Source organism: Haliotis rubra, unplaced genomic scaffold, assembly GCF_003918875.1.
Source record: "Haliotis rubra isolate DU_JTF1 unplaced genomic scaffold, ASM391887v1 Scf63, whole genome shotgun sequence".
Taxonomy (NCBI): domain Eukaryota; kingdom Metazoa; phylum Mollusca; class Gastropoda; order Lepetellida; family Haliotidae; genus Haliotis; species Haliotis rubra.
In genome coordinates, this window is record NW_025767335.1 from 566,423 (window position 1) to 591,226 (window position 24,804).

The window sequence follows — 24,804 nt, forward strand, 5'->3', positions numbered from 1 at the left end:
AAAAAGAAACAGGTAGGAGGGGTCGTCTCAAAAGCAAAACCAACATGGGTGTTGCTGACGGTAGTTGGGGTCGAGCTTGGGGATAGAGATATTAGCTAAGATTAGATAATCAATAAAGACAAAAAGCATAAAATATATTTGAGATGACCCCTTGTGTCTGTGGGCAGCGCGTGCATTTCATGCCAAGTGAGTCGACGGTCCATCGTCATACCTGGCTGAGCGACCTAATTGCCATCTATAGTCTGATCTATTGTTTTCAGTAGCTATTCATATTTTTTCTAAGTTTTGTCTGTTTTTATGAGTAAACATGCTTTTCTGGATATCCTATTATGCGTTCCACTGAATGCCCAGTTAGGCCGATGTGGGTTATTTCGACATGTGCTATTTGAAGTTGTGTAAATGTTAGGGATACAGAGTAACAGCCTAAAAACAGGATAAGATCTGTTGTCACAAGTGACAACCTCAAGACTTGCGCATGATTGTGTTTTTTAAAATAATTACAAACAAATAGAGACAAAATTTAAGCTTTTAAGACAGAGACTTCAGACGGCCGGCAGTTCCTGGTGGTAGACGACGGTGATGACAACAGGCTTCTGATGTTCACAACCGCAGAGATGATGGATATCCTTGCTGTGGCCGAAACAGTGTACAAATCAAGGATCTACCTGGAGAGTCGCTTGGACAGACATATTGAGCAACTTGCTTCTGGGAGAAGATCACCCCTTCAATTCCTCGACGCAGCTGGTCGCCTTATCAAGTTGAAGACAGAATGGACAATGTCACGATTGTGATCGGAAAATGACAAATAACAGAATAAATAAGTAACAGACAAATAACAGAAATAAATTCTTTAAAAAACCTTTCTTTTTGTCCTTCAACTACTTCAACTAGAAGATGGTGTGATGATATGATGTGATATAAGAAAAATAAATTATCATTTCATTGTGATCAGAAAATGATAAGTAACATAAATAAATAAATTATTTTTTGTCCTTCAACTACTTCAACTAGAAGAGTCCATTTTTAGATCATAGGGGTGCCTCTAGTTCACCATTGCGTAATCAACAGTCAACAGACCATGACATGTTGTTTTAAGACTGTAGGCGAAATGGGATGTAGGCGAAATGACAACATACCGTTATTTCGACATATGCTATTTGCATTTGTGTACATGTTAGGGATACAGAGTAACAGCCAAAAACAGTTTTTTTTGTCTATTTCCAACAGTACTTTTCTTTTTTGTATGACGTTCTGTATTTATTAGCACTGTTATAAAACCAATCAAACCCCCTCCCCCCCTCTCTCTATATATAAATTTTACTCTCTCGTCTCTCTCTCTCTCTCTCTCTCTCTCTCTCTCTCTCTCTCTCTCTCTCTCTCTCTCTCTCTCTCTCTCTCTCTCTCTCTCTCTCTCTCTCTCTCTCTCCCTCCCTCCCTTTTGGATCCGCCTATGTAATGGGCTTCACACATTATACTTAATAAGTAAGTACTTAATGGATAACAGCTTCTTTATTATATTTTGATGTGACATTAATCTTTACCGAAACGTCGTATCATAATATAATAATGAAGTAGTTATCCATAAGTAATTCTATGTTAAAGCAACAAACTTCACAGTTATGTACTACAATTTAACAGTTGTGTTCTAAAATTCAGTTATCACTTGTGCCAGAGACAATATGGCCTCTGCTTGTGCATAAACTTTTAAGAGTCAAACGTTGCGAGTTCAACCAGACACCATATATAATAGATTACATTGTCTCTGGTTCAACTCCATGCATGGTCGCGTCTGACTTTCACAGTCTGTGAGGAGCCTGTCGTAGCTTAGACTGGTTTGCCTACCTTAGAGCGTTTGCTCAACTAGCGGGAACACAGGATACCAGTCTAGTTGGAGCTTCTCACAGCGATAGTGAGGGCAGCAAATCGATCACGCGTTGGGAAAGAGCTTGCCCTTCTGCGTTTCCGGGTTTTCTGCATCTGCTTTTGTCATTGCGTTAAAAACAATTTGTCGATTAAGTGGGGTCAAAGTTCTTTTGGATGGAAAATGGAATGAACTACTTGTGGTTCCAGCATCAGCCGAACATGCAGGGTAAGGAGGTCACCCTGTTCTCATACACAAAGCCTATTGCTTAGACAGCGATAGTTTAAAATTAAAATCCTGAGTTGATGGTTGCCAGTCTGACTGAATCAGTGAATGATTGATTCTGCGTGAAATCTTTTGTAACTCCATTCCGTCAATGATCCGACTCACACATTCTAAAATCCATGTATTATTGTGCACTGTAGATTCAAATCATAGAACATTCACACCTATCATCACATATCGAATACCTCCACAATCCATCATCCGAAAAACGTCAGAATTCTGTATCATTACAAACCAAAGTGATTTATCGAGGAAAACACACTAAGTATACCCTCAGCAGGCAGCTTTAGAAAAAAATGAGTAACTATGCTCAGGTTTGTACATTGAAATACAAGTGGCTTGTACAAGCAAAAATATTCATAAAGACTGTATATATTATGAATTTTTAACATCCTTGTCAGTGGTAGCCCAAAGCTGACAGCCAGATGGGATTCAGCAGTCGTGAGGTAGGGTCTTGTCTTGATTGTGGTCCCCTCATGTCTCTTAGTTACTTGGGGGTGGTGAAAGTCTTCGCTCGTCACATTGACGATCCGGGTTCGATTCCCCACATGGGTACAATGTGTGAAGCTCATTTGTGGTGTTCCCCCGCCGTGATATTGATGGAATGGGAGACGGTGATTTCGTAGACTGAACCAGTTCGTAGACGCGGTGGATTGGTAACCAAGACTGGTTCGTAGACAGTGATTTCATAGACGTGTATTAATAATTGAATAATAGTATATATTCAGTTTTAATTTTACTTAGATTGTGTATAACGAAGTTGTTGTGCTTTGTTTTCAGTGATACAAAACTAAGGGCAGCTAAGGACAAGAAAAGTGTGATTGAAGAGTGAACGAATATTTTCCCATATCTTGTCTAGACTTGTTTACATGTATTTGTATATGTAGGGTTTGTGTTGTATTTTTTGTTGAGTTGAGTTGTTGTGAATGTGGATTAACAGGTTTCACTGAGTTGTTGTGAATGTTAATTAGGAAGTGGTGAGTTGTTTGATTGCGAAATACTGTGTGTAGGAGATGTAAGTGTTTTCTTAAGAAGTGCTTTCTGCTACTTCTCTGCTGGTCTGCGTAGTTGAATGTTGAATGACGATACTTACCTAATACATATCTTTTAATTTTACACAACTGAATTTAATATACAATGTATTAGCGGCCTATGATTTGTCGGACGTGGACCGCTGTGAAGCATATTTTATTATTTTAAGCATATTTTTATCGCTGATCATACTTACCTGATATATTTTAATAATTTATTTCACAAAATGCAAACACTTTTCGATTACATTAAAGTCATAATATCGATTTTCATCATCATTGAGGTTGAACTTTTCCCATTTTACTAACGTCTACGAATCCACCACTCAATCTGCCTACGAATCCACCGAATTCCAACGTCTACGAACCAGTCTGGTCTACAAATTCACCTACAGCCGATGGAATACTGCTAAAAGCGGCGTAAAACTAGACTCACTCACTCACTCTTAGTTACCCTCAGCCTACCATGACGCCATTTTGCGGAAGACACAATCTCACATGTTATTAACCAAGTTGTATCCTATGTTGTATTAACAGGTGGAGATGGTTTGTACAGTCGTATGAGCAGTAACCAGATCTTCCGCGAATCTGTTGACCCTGAGCTGGACCATAAGACAAGGAGAGGTACAAATTTATAAGTATTAGTTGGATTATCAGAGACCACGAGTTCTGTTTGTAAACGCATGAGAGCAAAAGGAATATTCCTGTACAGAAAACACTGTATACCAATTATTCTGCATGTTATTAATGCTTTTGTAAAGAAGAACAAGATTTAATTAAAATGTTTGTATTATCACACTAATAGACAAGTATGGTATAGTACTTATCGAAACAATCTAGAGCTTTGTTAATCTTGTCAAAAGGTGAGGATAAAAACTGGTTACAAAAACATGTTCACTATGTTATCATTTTAAATAAATTAGGGCATTTTGACCAACCCTGAGTCAATTTGACCAAAAATCCGGGGCAATTTGACCAAATTTACTGGGGCATTTTGTAGCTGGGGAAATTCGACTGGTACACGTTGATAACAGTGTGTGAAATTTAGATGCAACATATAACATGGAGCCCATGTCATTATCTAGTTCTTAAAGTTGAAAGTTTTGTGTGTCCTTAGATTTAAATACTACATACAGGTATACCATAGACATGATGGCAGTAAACCACATGTGCTGGTTTGGTAATGAATCAGGTGGGTTAACAAGGTCTGGATAAGTCAGGGGCTGTATATGGACCTATTCCAAAGCAGGGCTCCAGATAAGGGCCGTATCGGCGTAGGTACGGATATAAAATAAGCACGATAAGGTAGGGTACAATTTTAAAAACGTAGCAGATACGGACCACAGCAATGGTGTACGGTTTCACCATTTACAGACGTATGTATCTGAAAAAGTATTGTTTTATTGTTTACTGACCTGTTTACACAAGAGTAGCAATGTTGTGGTGCATATATGAAACGAAACACAAGATTTCTTATACGCCATTTAATTCCTTTCAGTACTCTAAATGTACTCTTATTGTTTTCCAGTACTCCTATATTGAAAAAATAAGGAGTACGTACTCCTGATCATGAAAAATTATCTGGAGCCCTGCCAAAGAATTTCATTACTGTCATTTTTTATGACAATGTCCACAAATTTTGGGTCACATCATGATGGTCCTCATTCAAGTCACATTAACCATCTGAATGGCACTATGAGGATCGAGCTGTGGCATGATATTTCTTAAGAAAGATAACAATATATGAATGAAGAATTTCTTTATTACAGTTAGAGCGACATTTTGGTGTAGATTCTAACACTGTTATCAAGCTTGATAACACCATAAAAATAAAAAGGACAGACACAGCATAAGTATATATGGCTCTATATTTATTTCCATCTTTAGGCACTCAACTCCAATCTTTCTTTAGATGGGATTTATATTCAGAAGCAAGTTTCTCTTTGATATTGACTTGCTGGAGCTTGTCTCAACTTTCATTCCTAAATATTTAACAGACCAGTCCTCCAAAACATGCTCCATCATTCCTTAAACTCAATGAGTTCGATGTCCTTCATGTAAAGGGGATCATTATTGTAGTTGTTGTTATTGACCACACGATCCAGTTGATATGGTCTTGTCAATGATGAAAGTTCTGTCAGAAATGAAACAATACCTGTTTTTAGGCTGTTACTCTGTATCCCTAACATTTACACAACTTCAAATAGCACATGTCGAAATAACCCACATCAGCCTAACTGGGCATTCAGTGGAATGCATAATAGGATATCCAGAAAAGCATGTTTACTAGTTCTTAAAATCAGACAAAACTTAGAAAAAATATGAATAGCTGCTGAAAACAATAGATCAGACTATAGATGGCAATTAGATCGCTCAGCTAGGTATGATAATGGACCGTTGACTCACCTGGCATGAAATGCATGTGCTGCCTACGGGCACAAGGGGTCATCTCAAAGATAATTTGATGCTTTTTCATATGTGTTGCAATTGAATATGTCTCATCTATTGATTAACATTGTAAGTGTCTTTCTTTCATAAGGTTTATGTGAAGATATATGCCCAACCCCAACCATCGTCTGCGACACCCGTCCTGGTTTTGCTTTTGTGACGACCCCTCCTACCTGTTTGTTTTTATAGTGAAGTGTGAGGTTCCATGGTAGCTACATCCTTAATAGTTTCAGTATTAAAGTTGTTATATTTTACGTCAGCTATCGTTAATAGTGAAGCTAAGTCTAATTTCAAAATGGGCATAGAAAGTGCCCTTTGTAATGCAACTAATGTCATCGCACACTGATTTGCTTACAAGCCATTATCTGTTCCAAATAAGTCACTTTGGACATAGGAAATAAACACACTGCTCATTTCTGCACTATTTAAATCTCTCCTCAGTAAAGTCCTTTTTTATGTTTCCTATCTCCCTACCACTGAGACTGTAGTTAGGCCGAACTTAGTTTAACAGATATTTCACACTTTCACATATGACCACTACATAAATTGTTGATATAAATGTGAAAATACCATTTGTTTTCTATTTCCGACAGTACTTTAGCCTGCAAGTTCAACACATGAAAAGTGATGCAATTGCTTTTTATCAGTTTCAGACAAATTCTCAGAAAATATAAACACAGTGGCCAATGAACCATCGCTGGCTTTCTTCCGTATCCAGGAGCACGTGAGGAAGACTCTGCCACAGCTGGTGGAACAGAAGGTAAGGAACCAAAACCAACATTGTATCTCATTCAGGGTTTGAAATTACAACTGAAAGTCAAACATAATTGTCAGGGGGGTGGGGTAGCCTCGTGGTTAAAGCATTCAATCGTCCAACCGAAGACATGGCTTCATTTCACCATATAAGTACAATGAATTAAGCCCTTCCATGACATTGCTGGAATATCGCTAAAGGTGGCATTAAACCATACTCACTCACTCACTCACTATATCAGTCACTCACTCAAATATTATCGTCAAAATATTAATATTATGATATGGGTCCATGAGATTCCCAGATTAAAACACAGGTCGGTTTTTCGGTCTATGTAAACTTAGGCTCAGTATTATTCGTTACACTGCTATACTGAGTCTAACAAAACCTTGTGGAAGGTCGCATCAGCTGACCTTTTCAAAGGACCAATCAGAACACAGCTTACCAAATCGCGAAAGTTGACATTCGCACATACCTTTTGCACTTTTACCTCAAATGTTTTTGGTACCCGAACAATTCCGAATGCTATTTTCCATACGATTGCTTCCGAGTGATGCACATGGAGCACGCCACAAGAGTGAGTAAACAGTCGTTGAGAATAGCGTTTTGTCAGTATTCAAGGATGTCAGCTTGCGGAAATATTAGCTAATGATAACCATGTCAACAGAAACCCTAAAGCGTATATTCTGCAGGTCATATATCTGTGTTTTATGCAGGTTTTCATTTGTTATGAGATCAGTGTTGGCGACTGGGGAAGAGAAAATCCATTTTGTAAGTCCCACCAAACCCTAAATAGTAGTTGTCTAATTGGTTAAATCCGATCAGCCGTCTCGCGTTTGATTGGACGGTCATAGGTCGTTCAAAGGTTACCTGACGCGACCTTCCACAAGGTTTTGTTAGACTCAGTATACCAGTGTAACCAAAAATACTGAGCCTAAGTTTACTCATCCTCGATAATCTCCAGGGTTTACGTTACGATCACTCTCCACTATACCCTGGATGCATCCACAGCTTGGCCCGATGATTTTATTACATCCCTTGGCTGGCTTTTTATCCAATCAGGTGTCTACGCTGGGAAGTTGAGCGAACCAATCACAACTCACTTTCGCTTACTTAAATTATCTAACGGTTTAAACTTGGCAACACAATTGATGCAGAGGTACTCTGAAAGAGGTAGAAAGAGTTCTTTTATATATTTTTTGAAAGTTTCAGATCTGTCAATTTGTCTGTATTATTTCCTCAAAAAATCTGAGTGGCACTGCGAACAATCCTTCGCGACTGCAGCCACTATCTTTGTTGACACTGGCAAGCTCGGATGTAATTGCAGCTTAGCTGATTGCCTACTGTGAGAATGCGGAGCCAGCAAAGGGAGGTAATATAATCATCGGGCCAAGCCGTGGATGCATCGAGGGTATAGTGGAGAGTGATCGTAACGTATACCCTGGAGATTATCGAGGATGAAGTTTACTTAGACTGTTCGGTTTCTAACACTGACTGTGGTTGGCTTGAGTTTTGTCAGATGATGTCAGTGGCTGGTACGTGCCACTTTCAACAATATTCTGACAGTAGCCATCTCATTGTGTTCATCATGTCTATGATGTGTAGTGAGAAGCGATCAATCTCATGAGACTTAAATATTGAGCACGCTGCAGTTTCAACCATCAAAGGACAGCAACGCTACAGTGAAAAACACATTATTAACCCCCAATCCGTCACTGAGTTCTCTTGTTACCAAGGGGCAGTGGGGTAGCCTAGTGGTTAAAGTGTTGGCTCATCATGCAGAAGACCCGGGTTCGATTCCCCACATGGGTACAATGTGTGAAGCCCATTTCTGTTGTCCCCAGCTGTGATATTGCTGGAATATTGCTAAAAGCAGCGTAAAACTAAAACTCACTCACTCTCGTTACCAAAATAAATAAAAATAGAACCCATATATCCTTTGTTTTCAGTATCTTAGAATATTTTCCACAATCCTTCCTTAGCTAACTGTAGATATTTGAATCAAAATATGTAGATTTATATCAAATTCTACCTTCCTATGTCCAACTAGCTACAGAGCCTTGTGGGCTTACAACCCTCACCAAACATCTTTCATTTTGTGGCATCATGGAATGAAACTTCAGATTTCAAACAGACTTGATGACCTCTAATGCTAAAACAGCAATAAATGACCAAAATGACTAGCTGACCAGTTCCTTTTCCTTTAGCCTAGTGGTTAAAGCGTTAGCCAAGTTGGACACATGGAAATGCTTTCTGGCCCGCTGCATGAGAATATTGCTAAAAAGCGTGAAACAAACTCAGTCAGTCAGTCAGTCAGTCCAAGTACAGGAAACTAGGCAGACCACATCGGTTTGGTTTAAAATGTTATCCACTTGGTTATGAAATTAATCATTGTCAACACCAAACATCCACTTGCAACATATATATGGTTGTATCCAGCATTTTTATCATTGTGTTACTATTTGTTAAGAGACAACAGCCAAACAGCATGGAGATGGTACTCGATCAATAACTTGGTGGGCGACAGTGTATCCTCTCCACTTCAATTAGTGTTCTCTTTTTCAAATATAAGTATGGAAATTACCTTTTAGTTGTAGTGTTTCAGATGAAATGAGGACAGGACTATTTATATATGGGAATGTATTCTGTTGTCAAACAAGTCTTGGCACCTGTCAACAAACAATGTATTTATCACCTATCATCCATTTCCAGCATGAAGTGCAGAGTATACAACAGCAAGTTCAAGGGGCATGTTTCGATACAGAATATGCCACAAAGTAAGTCTTTTCTTACAGCATGGGTAGTTGTTTAAATAATGAAACTACTACAGACACTCTGTGATCAATAAAATCCATTAAACATTTTCATCATGGTGATGATGATTTTTATGCAGAAGCATGTACAATGTGAATGCCCCCCTAAAATTTACATACAAAGTAAGTTTTGCATATCATGTACAAAATCAATGATCCCCCTCCCCCTATCCATAATTTCTGAGCATAATTTTTAATATTTTTATGTGCAAATTGCTGGACCCCCACCTCCCCAGAACAAAATGGGTGACCCACCTCCCTTAAAATCATCATCTTTTTCCACACCCCACCACCCCACCCCAGCCATAAATTAGGAATGGTCCGTGAGAATTAGGGGTGGTGGGGTAGCCTAATGGTTAAAGCATTCGCTCATGATGCCGAGGGCCTGGGTTTGATTCCCCACTTGGGAACAATGTGTGAAGCCCATTTCTAGTGTCCCCTGCCGTCATATTGCTGGAATATTGCTAAAAGCGACATAAAACTAAACTCACTCACTCAGAATTAATAGGTTTTCATCTCTGCATTCCTCGCAAGCACACACACCCAACTCGCATCTTAGTACCTGCAGATGAGGAAGATGACCGTATTCCTGTATATCCCATTTTGGACAATAACATAGTTTGTGAGTTAGTTTATGGGTCCAGGACAAATGAAGCTGAACTCTTCTTCAAGTCATGATTGTGTTCAGGAAATTCAGCTTTCAACTTAACAGCTTTACATGATGTTTACTGATTTATTAATCAAGATGAAATTGTAGCTATGTTGAAGTTGAATTGGATCATCAAAAGATATGGGGATGCTTATTTTCACAAAGGCACACCTACATTTTCTGTCTGGTGATTTTATGCTGCCTTTTGCAAAACTTGCATTCCTATTCCTCATATATGTAAGTACTGTTTGGGGAAAATTAGTTACCTGTATTGTTAATCAAACTTGATATTTTTTCAGAAAATTCTTCTTTACTTAAATTCAGAGATACTTTAACACAGTATTCAATGTAACGAAGTATAGATAGGCTTTGAACAATGAAAGCTGACTTCTTATGGGTCAGTAAAAATACCTCACCATATTGGTAGTTATAACAATATAACATGGAATTGGAAACTTTTAGTTTCACCTGGGGAATACAGACATTTTCTAATGAATGGGGCTGTGTCTTGGCTGCCTCTGAACAGATCCAGGTTTATTTCTGAATCTTTCCCCAAGCCAGTGTACAACTATATCAAACTAAATTACTATGTATTAGTGTTGGGAATTAGTTAAAATCACATAATTGATGATTTGTTAATTACAACCGATCAATCATCGACAATAATTGGTTGGCGCCATTTATCAAATATTCCTGGTATTGTTTGTTAATGCGCCAAAAATAAAGAAAAAACGTAGTTCTTTCGGGTTTTTTGCAAATTGCACACAATGCATTTGCAAATTTTACATCTTTAAAGGATGACTAGTATATTAGGGACATTACTTTCTTAGACTCTTTAAGATAAATTCAGTCAAGACTTGGATCGATCTTGTAGTGCTTATGAAATGTAACAGACAAAACGAACCTTGTGAAAAATATTGTCAAGGCAAACAAGTGTTTCAAAATTGTTTGTGTTCAACTATGAGAAAACATGATCGATTGCTTGGTCGTTTAGTCATTGCAACCAATCTTCGATTATTTCAATTAATGGGACCACCACCCCACTATGTATGCATGAGCTTTTCATCCTCTGTTGACAGTGCTGTGAAGACAATGTACCAGAGTGAATTCCACTTCCAAAACATCCAGGAACTGCTGAAGAATGCCATGTTTATGAAACAGCAGATAGGATATGAAGAAAGTAGAAGGTACAGTCCTCAAACTTGACAGTATATGGCAAAATATGACGTGTTTTGGTTCGTGGGAAGTTTTTCTCTCCACTTTGACTATATGTGCTCTATCTATTCTTTCTACAACAGGACAAGACACCCATTTGGTATCATATTGTCTGGCCATGTTGCATATTGCTCTATGGTTGTTTGGTCAAAGTGAAATGGGAGACATTTATTGATAGAATACTATTCTCATTGGTAGGGCTGTGCAATATAACCGGTTTACCGGTATTTACCGGTTCAGACATGAAAACGATACGTATTGCGATACGCTGATCGAAAACCGGTATTTTGACATGCATTCGGAAAACTTTGTAACACTCAGAAATCTTCGGATATTTCCGTTTTTTTAATTGTTCTTTTCCCTGTTTCATTAGTGCCAAATGTTACTTACATTTTTATTTTGTCAAGATTAAAAGTTTTTATAAAAGGTTAATCAATCATAGTGAGTTTGTTGTGTTTTTGCTTTATAATCAAGCATTAACTCGATTATAAGTACCCGGTAGTTTTTGTTAAAAAAATAATCCTTGCAATATATTGCAATACATATCGCAATATATGCTTCCACATCGCAATATATCGCAATATGAACATTCTCTGCAATACCCACCCCTACTCATTGGTATCATATTGTCTGGCCATGTTGTATAATGCTCTATGGTTGTTTGGTCAAAGTGTAATGGGAGACATTTATTGATAGAACTCTCAGCTGCATAGGGTTCTGTTAAACCTCGATTCTTTTCAGAATCTCTTTTTCAAGCTGAACACCAGCACATCTGTTTTGTATGATTCAATGAAAGAATGTTTGATACATTAATTGCTGATAACTGCTTCAGAATTTTACTTTTTGTTATAAAACGTGTAAAAAAAACCTTCCCTTTACCTTGAAATTAAAGTTGGTCTTTTCACTAGCTCAGTCAATTAATAAGTTTCTGAGCTGGGAACAATTCTAGTTATAGTAGTTTTATACTTGCACCATCACATGTTGCCTTCCGGATACAGTCAGGTATGTTTGTTAGCCACGGATTCAAAGCCAGAGTCTTAATACAGTGAGACCCCCTTTATACCTGGACCCCAAATATCCGGAAACCTCGCCTTCTGGTCAATTTACATAAAAAACAATCTCTTACGTTACAAAAGTGACTGTCTATAACGGATATGCGGTTTCAATTCCCGGATGGTAAATTTAAGAAACCAACTGGCTAAATCAACACAAAATTTACTCACTTATCCGCACGAAGCTTTGAATTTCCGCTGACCGTGTGAAGTGATTCGCGAGTGTCCCACGTATTTGACATGAGACAAGGTCTGCTAATCCGGATTAATGACCGATCAGCAGGTCCAGATATCTGGATATTCAGTTATCCAGACGATTTACGCAAAATCGAATGTGTCCGGATATCCGGGGTCTCATTGTACTCTTCAATCCTAGTAAGAACAGCTATCATTTACATACATTGACTATAAAAATCTACAGAAATGATACAAAAGGACAAATTACAGCAGGTATGTTCAAATGTTTTGGCATTTTGTTAATATTGATATTCCCTGAACATCTGTGTTTCAAAGAAGTAGGTGTTTTGTCATCTCAGTGGGGTAGTTCTCTGGTGGGAACACTATTAAACTAGTAATTGTATCTGTTGGTATTGTTTTCAACATTGGAGTTGTGTGGAATAACTTTCATAACTGCCCTGTCCTGGGCGTCAGATGACCAGTGATCAAAGGCATCATTATTCACTGTGCAGAGTTGTGTCCCCTGGGTGCTACAGCCAGATCAGCTGGTTGTGGGTTCAAATCCCGGTATGGTGCTCATGGGATTTAGGAAAATTGACTACTGCAGTGACCTTCATGATTGTCGGTTGTCATTGTACAAACTCACAATGACATACCTGCAATGTTAATCAAAATGGATATTAATCTAACATTGATCTCAGTGGGAGAAAGCGTTTACAAAACCAACCATTGATAATGATAACAGTTATATTTGTGCTTATACAGTACAACCAGAAATTATTGAGAATTTAAAGATTGTAATTTTTTATTTTTTTCACTCATTACTCACGTATTAAATGTGAATATTAGCAGAACATAACTCCAGATTCAAAGACAGGTGAACAGTTAGTCTTTTGTCAAGTCACCATGGGCAGCAATGCAGGCTTCAATGCGGCGGGGCATACTACTGATCAAAGAAGTTAGAAAGTCGTTGTCCATGCTGTCCCAATATCGGACCACCTCTTGGAAGTAAATGTCTCTCGAGAATATCTGTGTACCCCTCACTGTTCATATTCCCTTCAAATACACATTAGGAAACAGCCACACAGAACTTTCATCTGAGAAAATCACATTGTCCCAGTTAAAATTTCTATGCTGTAAGCACCAGTTCAACCTTCGCTCCTTTTGTTCAGGTTTCATGATTGGTGATGGAATTCCTCGACTTTTCTGCCAACCCATTGCATGCAGCTCAGTTCTAATTGTCTCCTTACAGACACCCACAGTTCTTCTATCAATCATATCCAGCCTTATGTTTTCTAAACTCCTTCGTTTGTTTTTAGAAACAAGAATACCAAGCCGCCTCCTGTCACCGACAGTCAATTCTCTGGGCCTACCAGCGCCTCCCTGGTGCTCAATGCGCCATATCCATTTGCAATATTTTTCAAAACACGATAAACAGTGGACAAAGGGATGCCTGTTCTACTTGAAATCACTTTAGCTGATCTGATGTTCTTGTTATAATACTCTAAAATCAACTTCCTCTTCTCTAAATCATCCATACTGAGGATCACTGAAAATGTCATCTGCTAGCAAGTAAACAAAGGGGGATAACTCTTCACAAACTAATGGCTTAAGTCTGGGCTAGTACAAGCAGCTGCACATACACATACACACGCATGCACGTCGTCATATGAGCGAAATATTCTCAAGTACGACGTTAAACCCAATTTCACTTCACTTCACAAACTAATGAAAAAGGATTAACGGAGTTGTCTCCCTTGAATGAAACCAAGCACTTGATAGCTGGTGAAGGTTGTTTATACTAGAACTCCAATTAAACATATTCCTAAAATTCTCAATAATTTCTGGTCATACTATATTTTTTACCTCTTTATTCCTAAGATAAGATAATAATAACAATTAGAATGGCCAACTTTTGGTTATGGAAAATGTGCAAGTCAAAAAGGTTCCATGGACATGAACTAATTTGTCTTTTTTTTTCAGAATAAACTTGGTTCTGAGTTGTCTCCCTTAGTTGGATCAGGATCATATACATAAAGATTCTGATTCTTGCTTTGTTAGCAACATACCATTATTTCACCAAAAATGTAGTGTGGGAAGTATGATGCAGCTGGTTATCACGCACACTGTACAATGGGTATAATCAGTTAGTGTTTGTATCAGAATACATTACAGGAAGCAGGAGTCGTCCAACCCCAGCATGTACAACCACAGTGGGACGCCGACAGCAGGGGCAGGGCCCAACATGTCTGAGAGCACACAGAGTAGTGATAGCTCTCTCGCCCACAGCGGACATGGACAGACCTCGGAGTAAGTGGTGGGGTCGTAGGTCAGATATATCATGTTCAGTAACTTGAGTAAGTGGTGGGACAGGTTATGTCAGGCAGGAATGCAGATATATCATGTTCAGTAAGTGGTGGGACAGGTTATGTCAGACTGTAGAGCAGATATACCATGTTCAGTAAGTGTTGGGACAGGTTATGTCAGACAGTAGGGCAGATATATCATGTTCAGTAAGTGTTGGAACAGGGTTTGTCAGGCTGTAGAGCAGATATATCATGTTCAGTAAGTGTTGGAACAGGTTATGTCAGGCAGTAAGGCAGATATATCATGTTCAGTAAGTGATGGGACAGGTTATGTCAGACTGTAGAGCAGATATATCATGTTCAGTAAGTGGTGGGACAGGTTATGTCAGACAGTAGGGCAGATATATCATGTTCAGTAAGTGGTAGGACAGGTTATGTCAGGCAGGATAATGCAGATATATCGGGTTCAGTAAGTGGTGGGACAGGTTATGTCAGGCAGTAATGCAGATATATCGTGTTCAGTAAGTGGTGGGACAGGTTATGTCAGGCAGTAATGCAGATATATCGTGTTCAGTAAGTGTTGGAACAGGTTATGTCAGGCAGTAATGCAGATATATCGTGTTCAGTAAGTGGTGGGACAGGTTATGTCAGGCAGTAAGGCAGATATATCGTGTTCAGTAAGTGGTGGGACAGGGTTTGTCAGACAGTAGGGCAGATATATCATGTTGGGTAAGTGTTGGGACACTGTCAGACAGTTGGGAGTAAGTGGTTGGGACAGGTTATGTCAGGCAGTAAGGCAGATATATCATGTTCAGTAAGTGTTGGGACAGGTTATGTCAGGCAGTAAGGCAGATATATCATGTGTTCAGTAAGTGTTGGGACAGGTTATGTCAGGCAGTAAGGCAGATATATCATGTGTTCAGTAAGTGTTGGGACAGGTTATGTCAGGCAGTAGAGCAGATATATCATGTTCAGTAAGTGGTGGGACAGGTTATGTCAGGCAGTAAGGCAGATATATCATGTTCAGTAAGTGATGGGACAGGTTTTGTCAGGCAGTAGGGCAGATATATCATGTTCAGTAAGTGTTGGGACAGGTTATGTCAGGCAGTAAGGCAGATATATCATGTTCAGTAAGTGATGGGACAGGTTATGTCAGGCAGTAGGGCAGATATATCATGTTCAGTAAGTGTTGGGACAGGTTATGTCAGACAGTAGGGCAGATATATCATGTTCAGTAAGTGCAGATATATATCATGTTCAGTAAGTGTTGGGACAGGTTATGTCAGGCAGTAATGCAGATATATCGTGTTCAGTAAGTGACAGGTGGGACAGGTTATGTCAGGCTGTAGGGCAGATATATCATGTTCAGTAAGTGGGGACAGGTTATGTCAGGCAGTTATGTCAGACAGATAGGCAGATATATCATGTTCAGTAAGTGGTTGGGACAGGTTATGTCAGACAGTAAGGCAGATATATCATGTTCAGTAAGTGATGGGACAGGTTATGTCAGACAGTAGAGCAGATATATCATGTTCAGTAAGTGTGGGACAGGTTATGGACAGCAGGGAAGATATATCAGGTGGGACAGGTTATGTCAGACAGTAGGGCAGATATATCAGTGTGTCAGGTTATGTCAGTGTAGAGCAGATATATCATGGGGTAAAGGTTATGTCAGACTGTAGAGCAGATATATCATGTTCAGTAAGTGATGGGACAGGTTATGTCAGGCAGTAGGGACAGATATATCATGTTCAGTAAGTGATGGGGTTACAGGTTATGTCAGGTTATGTCAGACAGTAGGGCAGATATATCATGTTCAGTAAGTGTTGGGGCAGGTTATGTCAGAGGTTATGTCAGTAAGCAGGTAGAGCAGATATATCATGTTCAGTAAGTGATGGGACAGGTTATGTCAGGCAGTAGGGCAGATATATCATGTTCAGTAAGTGATGGGACAGGTTATGTCAGACAGATATATTGTGTTCAGATATATCATGTAGAGCAGATATATCATGTTCAGTAAGTGATGGGACAGGTTATGTCAGGCAGTAGGGCAGATATATCATGTTCAGTAAGTTATGTCAGACATGGGACAGATATATATGTTCAGACAGGTTATGTCAGGCAGTAGGGCAGATATATCATGTTCAGTAAGGTTATGTCAGACAGTAGGGCAGATATATGATGTTTGGACTGTACAGGTATATCGTGTTCAGTAAGTGTTGGGGCAGGTTATGTCAGACTGTAGAGCAGATATATCATGTTCAGTAAGTGTTGGGACAGGTTATGTCAGGCAATAAGGCAGATATATCATGTTCAGTAAGTGGTGGGACAGGTTATGTCAGACAGTAGGGCAGATATATCATGTTCAGTAAGTGATGGGACAGGTTATGTCAGGCAGTAAGGCAGATATATCGTGTTCAGTAAGTGGTGGGACAGGTTATGTCAGACTGTAGAGCAGATATATCATGTTCAGTAAATGGTGGGACACATAATGTCAGACAGCAGGGCAGATATATATCATAGTCAGTTCTTTGGATTAGATTATCAACAAGAGCTGTCTTTCATTTTAAAAGTCGTTGTGACATTTCAGAATAAGTATCATAGAAACATTTCAGTGATTTTAACAGATAATGATCATGAATATTATGAGAACTACCTGATGACTTCAAATTCTTTCCTGGTTGTAGTTTTGTTTTCACTCACGATCATTCCTGAGGAAACATATTTTCCTTTTGAGACCAAGTTCATTATATGCCCAGACATGTTTTATGAGGTTGATGGATATTGTTAACTCTGAGGTCGAAGAAACTTATCCAAAAAGCAGAATTACCAGTACAGCGTTAAGCTGCAAAACAAAAGTCCACAAATGAGTAGTGAGAATATACCGGGTAGTGAGACCTGTTAGCAACTGCACACATGGCAACCGTTTCATTTGGGTAGTAGGACACACCAAAAGAACGCTGCCATATAGCTGGAATATTGCTGAGTGCAGCGTAAAACTAAACTCACTCACTCACCCCAAAAATCTAAATTTGTCAGATTTTTAGTGCTGGGGTGCTTATTAGGGCAAACATGGTACTTCCAGTGAAACATTCATGAATTCGTTTGCAAAAATATGGAATGAAAAAGGAAATATTAAAAATGAACTTTCTCATACGAAAACAGAAACAAAAATGTCCTTTGGAACTGGTAAGGTTAACATATCATGCATGTTTTATGCCATTATTATCTCATGCTGTTTTGTGTCGTCCCTCTTGTGTTTCGAATGGTTAGGCTGAAATACATCCGCGAAGGCGTTAACAACACAAGTTATGCTATTGATTCACTTTGAATGTGGAATCACGAAACAAGTTTGAACTTGCAATCCTAACTGAATACCTGTTTCTCCTCGCTGCCCCGTCAGTGACCTGCTGCCCGCTGTCTGTCCATGCTCCCCGAACAAAAAGCCACTCGGGATCATCACGAAAAACTGTGGCAAATAGTAAGATGCCTGTTGTCTCCCAGCAGGAGCATGCACACATTGTTTGTTTGGCTGCAAAGCAAATTCATTTCATTTTTTTTTTAATTGCAGATGTGTTGGAGAATGCAAATATAGTTTGTGTCTTAGATGCAAGTGTGTACAGATTGTGTTAGATATAGCATGTGTACAAATTGTTAGATGCACGTGTGTACAGATTGTGCTAGATGCACAGGTGTACAGATTGTTATATACACATGTGTACAGATTACGTTAGATATAGTATGTTTACAGATTGTGTTAGATACACATTGTGTACAGATTGTACTATATACACATGTGTACAGATTATGTTATAATACACATGTGTACAGATTATGTTAGATATAGTATGTTTACAGATTGTGTTAAATGAGCGTGTGTACAGATTGTGTTAGATATAGCATGTATATGTTTACATCTTTGTAAACAGGAACCTCTACTTCCAATCACGATGTCCAAACAGTTGTGTGTGTCTTTTTTCTTCTGTGTAACCTTTGTTGTTGCCTTGAGTTGATCAAGACGGGTGAAATGATGCACTGGTACATCGTTATTTTCCATGTAACGATACGATACATGTTACTTATTATTCTGTATCTATTCAAGACAATACATTCACTAAAATACTTACTACTCCTTGTCAAATCTGGTGAAAAGAATCATAATCAGCATCTCAAGTTTATTACTAAAGGCATCTGTGATGAACGTGTGTCTCCGGCTAACTTTTCCCTTGGAACATTTCCACGTGATTTGACGTGAATATGTGTACTGCGATACATATTGTATCATCACCTATGTGTCGTGATTTGTATTATATCATGTCCCTTCTGTATCATTTCACCCTTTCTGATCAATACACATTTTAGAGAAGCCAGCCACACTATATTTTCTGTTTTTCATGCCAGATGAACAGAATAGGTGAAAAGACATATTTGTGTTATCTTGTTAGAGACTCTTCAAAATTGTTAAAGAACTGATAAAGTTTTCATATTACTATGTTAAAATGCCATGGTTTCCGATTGTGTAACATATGTCATGCTTGACAATTGCTCATAACCTCCAATTGTGTTGTTTAACTTATTTGATGTACTATATAAAGCATGTTCATGTATTCATGTGGCGTATCAGGAGGTTACAGTTTCCAACTGGCGTAATTTGTGTCATTGTACCCCACCTGCAATGATCCCTCAATCAGCCATTGGTTTGTCTGGCCCAGAATTGATCAATTACAATCCGTCACTCAAGATAAATATTTCGGACACTTGCATGATCTTTTTCACAAGTGGTTTTCAAGTTTGATACACATGGCTACGCTTTATGTTCTTTTTGGAAACGTTTTGACAGAGAGGTTACTGTGAACCGTGGGATACCTTCCTGTGCAGTGATTCTACTGTATTACCCAAATCAAGTAACAGACATCCACGCCCCTAACATTAGCATATTAATGGTAGAAAGGAAGAGGGAAATAACTCTCCCAATATTTGCAGCTCAGAGTTTAATGATCTTCAGTGTTGATTGGTCAACTGTCCAAGATTCGGGGTTTAAACATTTCGGTAACTCATGATAGATAATCCGAACACTTTGTACTTCTTAGGCCTCGGACACTTTCATCTGACAAATACTACACTATATTGCTGAAGTGAAAACGTCCATAGTTACCAGAGCTCCAGATAAGATTTAGCTTATGTGGGTACTGTACCCACTGTATTTTTTTGGAGTGGGTATTATGAATGTTGAGTGGGTATTTTATTTTCCGTTACCCAATGCTTTCAAATATGTGCGTATTTCAGTCATTTTACTCACCTAAGTATATGTCATTGGGTAAGTTTACTAAGCAGGTATGTTCTGCCTTATGTCATACCTAATCAAAACCAACTTTAATATAATGGAAATGATTTCATAAGAACTCACTCATCCTATACTGACAGTACAACACTTGTCCTATACTAACAGTACAACTTGATAGCAATCGATGTCTTTTACATTACGCAAGCGATTTTTATAAATATATTCTGTACGCATTTGTTTTAAACTTTTTTCGTATCTAACATTTTAAATGCGTAATTGGTATGCAACAATTATTTTTTCAATGCATAATTGGAAAGTTTCTATGCGTATTTTATCTGGGCCTCTGGTTACTATGTGTACTCTATAAACACCCTGTTTGCTATAATGCTAGAAGCTTTCTTAGATGTTTTCGAGTGTGTTGTGTACTTCTGTTACACGCAAGGCAGATAGTGTGTGTGCATGTATTTTTGTTGATTTGTTGCCCACTGCATGCAGAGTGTGTTCACAACGACCATCACAAGTATACACATGGTTATGGTTAGCCTCGCTTACTTGGTTAACACATCATCGTATCCCTATTGATCATTGGATTGTCTGGTCCAGACTCAATTATTTGTAGACTGACGCCATATAGCTGGAATATTGCTGAGTGCAGCATGAAACAACAAACAAAGTATAAATATTCATCTGATGAGTATATTATTTTGGTAGAGTGACAACGCCTGATATTTATTGCTGTCATGTACGGGGGGGGGGGTAGCCTAGTGGTTAAAGCGTTGGCTCGTCACGCCCAAGATCCGGGTTCGATTCCCCACATGGGCACAATGTGTGAAGCCCATTTCTGGTTTCCCCCGCCGTGATATTGCTGGAATATTGCTAAAAGCGGCGTAAAACTAAACTCAGTCAGTCATTCCTGTCATGTACATGATGCAGGTTATTACCCATATCATGTATCATTGTAGGTAATGATTTCCACAAGGTATTTGAGAAGATACATCTTTTGTTTAGTTACCCAGCCAGACTAAAGTTTTGCTGACTATAAGAAAGACATCTGATGAACATAACCTCTTATAATAGTGTATTGGTCATTGTGAGTGCTTCCTTGAAAAAGGTGAAATGTAGAATGAATGTTTTTTCTCTATCTTAATATCTTTTCACAACAGTGATTCATTTTCCAGGGCTTCAATAGTACAGTCCCAGGATGGAAGTCTTCCTGCTGCATCAAGTACCACATTGTCTGCAACTGTCTCAAGTTCACCCCCTCAACAAACAAATCCCACTTTGTCTACATCTCTCCCAGCTTCAACTTCAACTGCAAGAGCTCCACCATCAAAAGCTACAGCCACAAGACCTAACCCTACTGATCCAGATATGCTAAGTCCAGTTCCTGTTCCTGGAGTTTCTCCAGGAGTTGCTGCTGGTCCTTCAGGTGTTGTCCAGTCAGTGATGGTCAACTGTCATACCGATGACATCGATGTAGCAACTGAGGCTGATGAGGACATTTCCAGCTAGTCTCATTGGATCCATCCCAACCGTCATACCGATGACATCGATGTTGCAGCTGAAGCTGATGAGGACAATACCAGCTATTCTCATTGGATCCAACACGACATTGATGACATCGATGTACAGTGGAACAATGCTATCATGTGCTGAGTCTGTTTGAGAACTGTAACAATTCAAATATTGTTATCTCACATGCTCTCCATTTGTTTCATTGTTTTGTTCAAAGTGAAGTTTTATAAAAAGATTTAACCTTCAAGGATTCTGAATTAGAACAGGCCCCATTTAATTGCTGTGTGTCATAAGAGGCAACAAAAATAGATTGTGACTTGATAGGGTGTCTTTTAGCATGGGAAATCACTTATAATGTCAACCACTAGATACCCTGATCCACACAGTAATATTTACAGGCCATGAAGATACAGCTGGAATATTGCTGACTTACGTGTTCGATACAAAAAACAAATCCGTCTAAATTCCTGACTTGAATAGGTCCTACAACACAGCTTATGTTCACAGTGGTGGCTAAAATTAAAAGATGTGGTTGCAATGTGTAGCCTGAATGAGTGAATGTTTTTCTTGTTATCAGCCATTATTTGTATTGAATGCATTCCACAGTTACATTTGTGATCTTCACTCACTTTTTGTGTGAACTTTTACAGATGGCTCTCTCTGAGTCTTCAGACTTCATGCTGGAATTCTTTCACTCTGAATGAATGTGCATTAGTCCTAGTCGTACTCTACAGGTGCACAGACATAAATAAACACTGTATATAGTACATTGTTATTGGTAATTGCAGTTATGGTTCATTTATGGTTAAAGTGATTAAGTTAATATTTGTTGTCAATACATGTATTTGTGATAGGTTTGAATTGTGCAATATTCAGCAAAATAAATACTAGTTGTGGGGTTGAATCTCCAGGGTCAAGCTGGTTGTCCTAAGGATCCAGCCTTCAAACTTCTGCTGGTCCTCTTGCCCGAGGCTATTTATTGGGAAGAGGACAAGTAAAACTCCCGTTTTGTTACTCCTCACTAACTAGTAACATTACGAAACAGTTCTTGATGCTTTAATTTGGCTTCAGATCGAATGTAACTAAAACAAACCAAAAATGTAAATGTAGTAAATATTTTTGTATCATTTAAACACTGCTAGCTACAGACCGTGAGAAACTAGTCCAGTGGGCCTTCTCAACTAGCCTTGAAAACACTAGTTCCTAAGGCTGCCATGACTTTGCCAGTATTCATATTTTAGATGGGAAGATATGGCCTTCAGCAACCCATGCCTGTTGTAGGAGGCGACTAACGGATCGGGTGGTCAGGCTCGCTGGCTTGGTTGACACATGTCATCGGTTCCCAATAGTGTTGATTGATGCTCATAATGTCAATCACTTGATTGTCTGGTCCAGACTATTTTTACAGACCACCATCAGATAGCTGGAATGTCGCTGAGAATGGCTACCACAAACAATACTCAAACTTTTTTGACTGTCAATTCTATATGCCTAATGGTTTTAGAAAAAATATTAATTCATATGGATAGAAAACTTATCACAGGCTTCCATTTGATTTGTGCTTATGTGACATCTCAAAGTTCCAGTTGAAGAGCATGATTTTAAAAGAAAGAACATTGATGCAAAAAAGAGAAAGAGCAAAAGTAAATTCACCTTCATATATAGAGCTGAAGTTTCCAAGTATTTTGTTTATGCTGTATTGTTATTGTGTGTGAATATCAAATAAACTTCAATGAACAGATACACTGAGAGGTATTGTTGTTGTATCCTGTCTTTGATCTCTGTGCAGCTATTGTAGTGTAAATGTAGTTCAGGGTGAAGAGGAACAACATCTGAAGGATAGACAACTTCCCTATTGCAAGAGATACAAGGTTTCGATGTAGGTGCTAACATTGTTATCATCAGTTGCTTGATAACAGTGGTTGGACGGAAACCGAAACATTGTAAGGCTGCGCAATATAACCGGTTTACCGGTATATACCGGTTCAGACATGAAAACGATACGTATTGCGATACGTTGATCGAAAACCGGTATTTTGACATGCATTCGGAAAACTTGGTAACACACGAAAATCTTCGGATATTTCCGTCTTTTACACCGGAAGCCATGCATGTGTTGTAAAATGGTGACCCCCAACAACGAACAATGTATTGTAGTGCCAAATACTAGGGCAAAGGCATCGGTAAGGCAGCATTTTGGATTGAAAAAGTTCAGGGTAGATGGAACTATTGGTAAGTGTAACGCGGTATGTAAAATATGTAATGGTAAAGTAGTTTTTATTAAAGCTTAATCAGGCATAGTGATTTTTTGTGTTTTTGCTTTATAAATCAAGCATTAACGTCCTGCAATATATTGCAATACATATCGCAATACATGCTTTCGCATCGCAATATATCGCAATATGAATATTCTTTGCAATACCCACCCCTAAAACATTGTATGTATTGAAATAGAGAAGTTGTCTATCCATAAAAACATGTTTCTCTTCATCATACTAGATTCTAAATGCCACTCAAAGAATTTCAGGTTGTAGTTGTCCAAGACTACCTTAGCACCAACACCATCATAAGTCTTTGTTAAGGTATAGCAGCTATGGCCACCTTAGTGCTAAGATCACTGTGCACAAGGGAAGATCCGGATTAGAATTGATCTTCAGCAACCCAGGCTTGTCGTAAGAGGCGACTAACCGGATTGGGTAGTCAGGCTCGCTGGCTTGGTTGACACATGTCATCGATTCCCAACTGTGCAGACCGATGATCATGCTGTTGATCACTGGCTTGTCTGGCCCAGACTCGATTATTTACAGACCGCCGCCATATAGCTGGAATATTGCTGAGTACAGTGTAAAACTAAACTCACTCACTGTACAAGGGCACCCTATTCTGTGGGTAACATAGTAATGAAGTTTAGTTTTACGCCGCTTTTAGCAATATTCCAGCAATATGACCGCGGGGACACCATAAATGGGCTTCACGCATTGTACCCATGTGGGGAATCGAACCTGGCTCTTCGGGCATGGTGAACGAACGTTTTAACCACAAGGCTACCCCACTGCCCAAGTAATGTAGGTGGTATGGCTGGTGTTGATAGTAATCACATTTGCCAGACTTCCCAAAGCCTACACTTCACAGCATTTTGACACTCTGAGAGAGAGTGCGAGCGTCTGTGTCTGTGTTGGTTTATTTTTTGAGGATATACCATTGTGGCTTAGTCCCATGCTCCTTATATAGTCAGAATCGTACACTCAACTGTGCTTTGAGCAAAAACTGTTTATTAATGTAAATATGTTTTGTTGCTTTTGATTGGATTGGTTATTGAGTCATTGTCATACAAATACTTTAGGTGTGAAAAAAAAAGATATTTAGCTGTGCAATTAGCGTTGGAAACCAGTTTAGATGAGTTCATTTCAGAAT

At 38.8% G+C, this 24,804-nt stretch overlaps 1 protein-coding gene and 1 long non-coding RNA gene across 4 annotated transcripts; both read left to right on the plus strand.

Annotated features, from left to right (window-relative positions):
• The first annotated feature begins 1,901 nt into the window (after nucleotides 1-1,901).
• Nucleotides 1,902-21,944, plus strand: LOC124256495 (BLOC-1-related complex subunit 8-like). Of its 3 annotated transcripts, XM_046690484.1 has the most exons (8): nucleotides 1,902-2,089; nucleotides 3,715-3,801; nucleotides 6,273-6,385; nucleotides 9,092-9,156; nucleotides 10,921-11,028; nucleotides 14,461-14,595; nucleotides 17,995-18,072; nucleotides 21,054-21,172. In XM_046690484.1, coding segments are annotated over exons 1-8 (639 nt in total). In that variant the 5' UTR covers nucleotides 1,902-2,037; the 3' UTR covers nucleotides 21,055-21,172. The 3 variants fall into 3 exon arrangements, 2 of the variants coding, with proteins under 2 accessions (XP_046546440.1, XP_046546439.1); XR_006892933.1 differs by lacking the exons at nucleotides 14,461-14,595; nucleotides 17,995-18,072 and adding an exon at nucleotides 21,543-21,554 and having other exon boundaries at nucleotides 1,908-2,089; nucleotides 21,054-21,506; XM_046690483.1 differs by lacking the exons at nucleotides 14,461-14,595; nucleotides 17,995-18,072 and having other exon boundaries at nucleotides 1,908-2,089; nucleotides 21,054-21,944.
• LOC124256496 lies at nucleotides 15,515-17,988 on the plus strand. The gene is made up of 4 exons (XR_006892934.1): nucleotides 15,515-15,802; nucleotides 16,456-16,546; nucleotides 16,703-16,743; nucleotides 16,913-17,988. It is a non-coding gene; the product is annotated as an uncharacterized LOC124256496 (long non-coding RNA).
• Nucleotides 21,945-24,804: the final 2,860 nt, after the last annotated feature.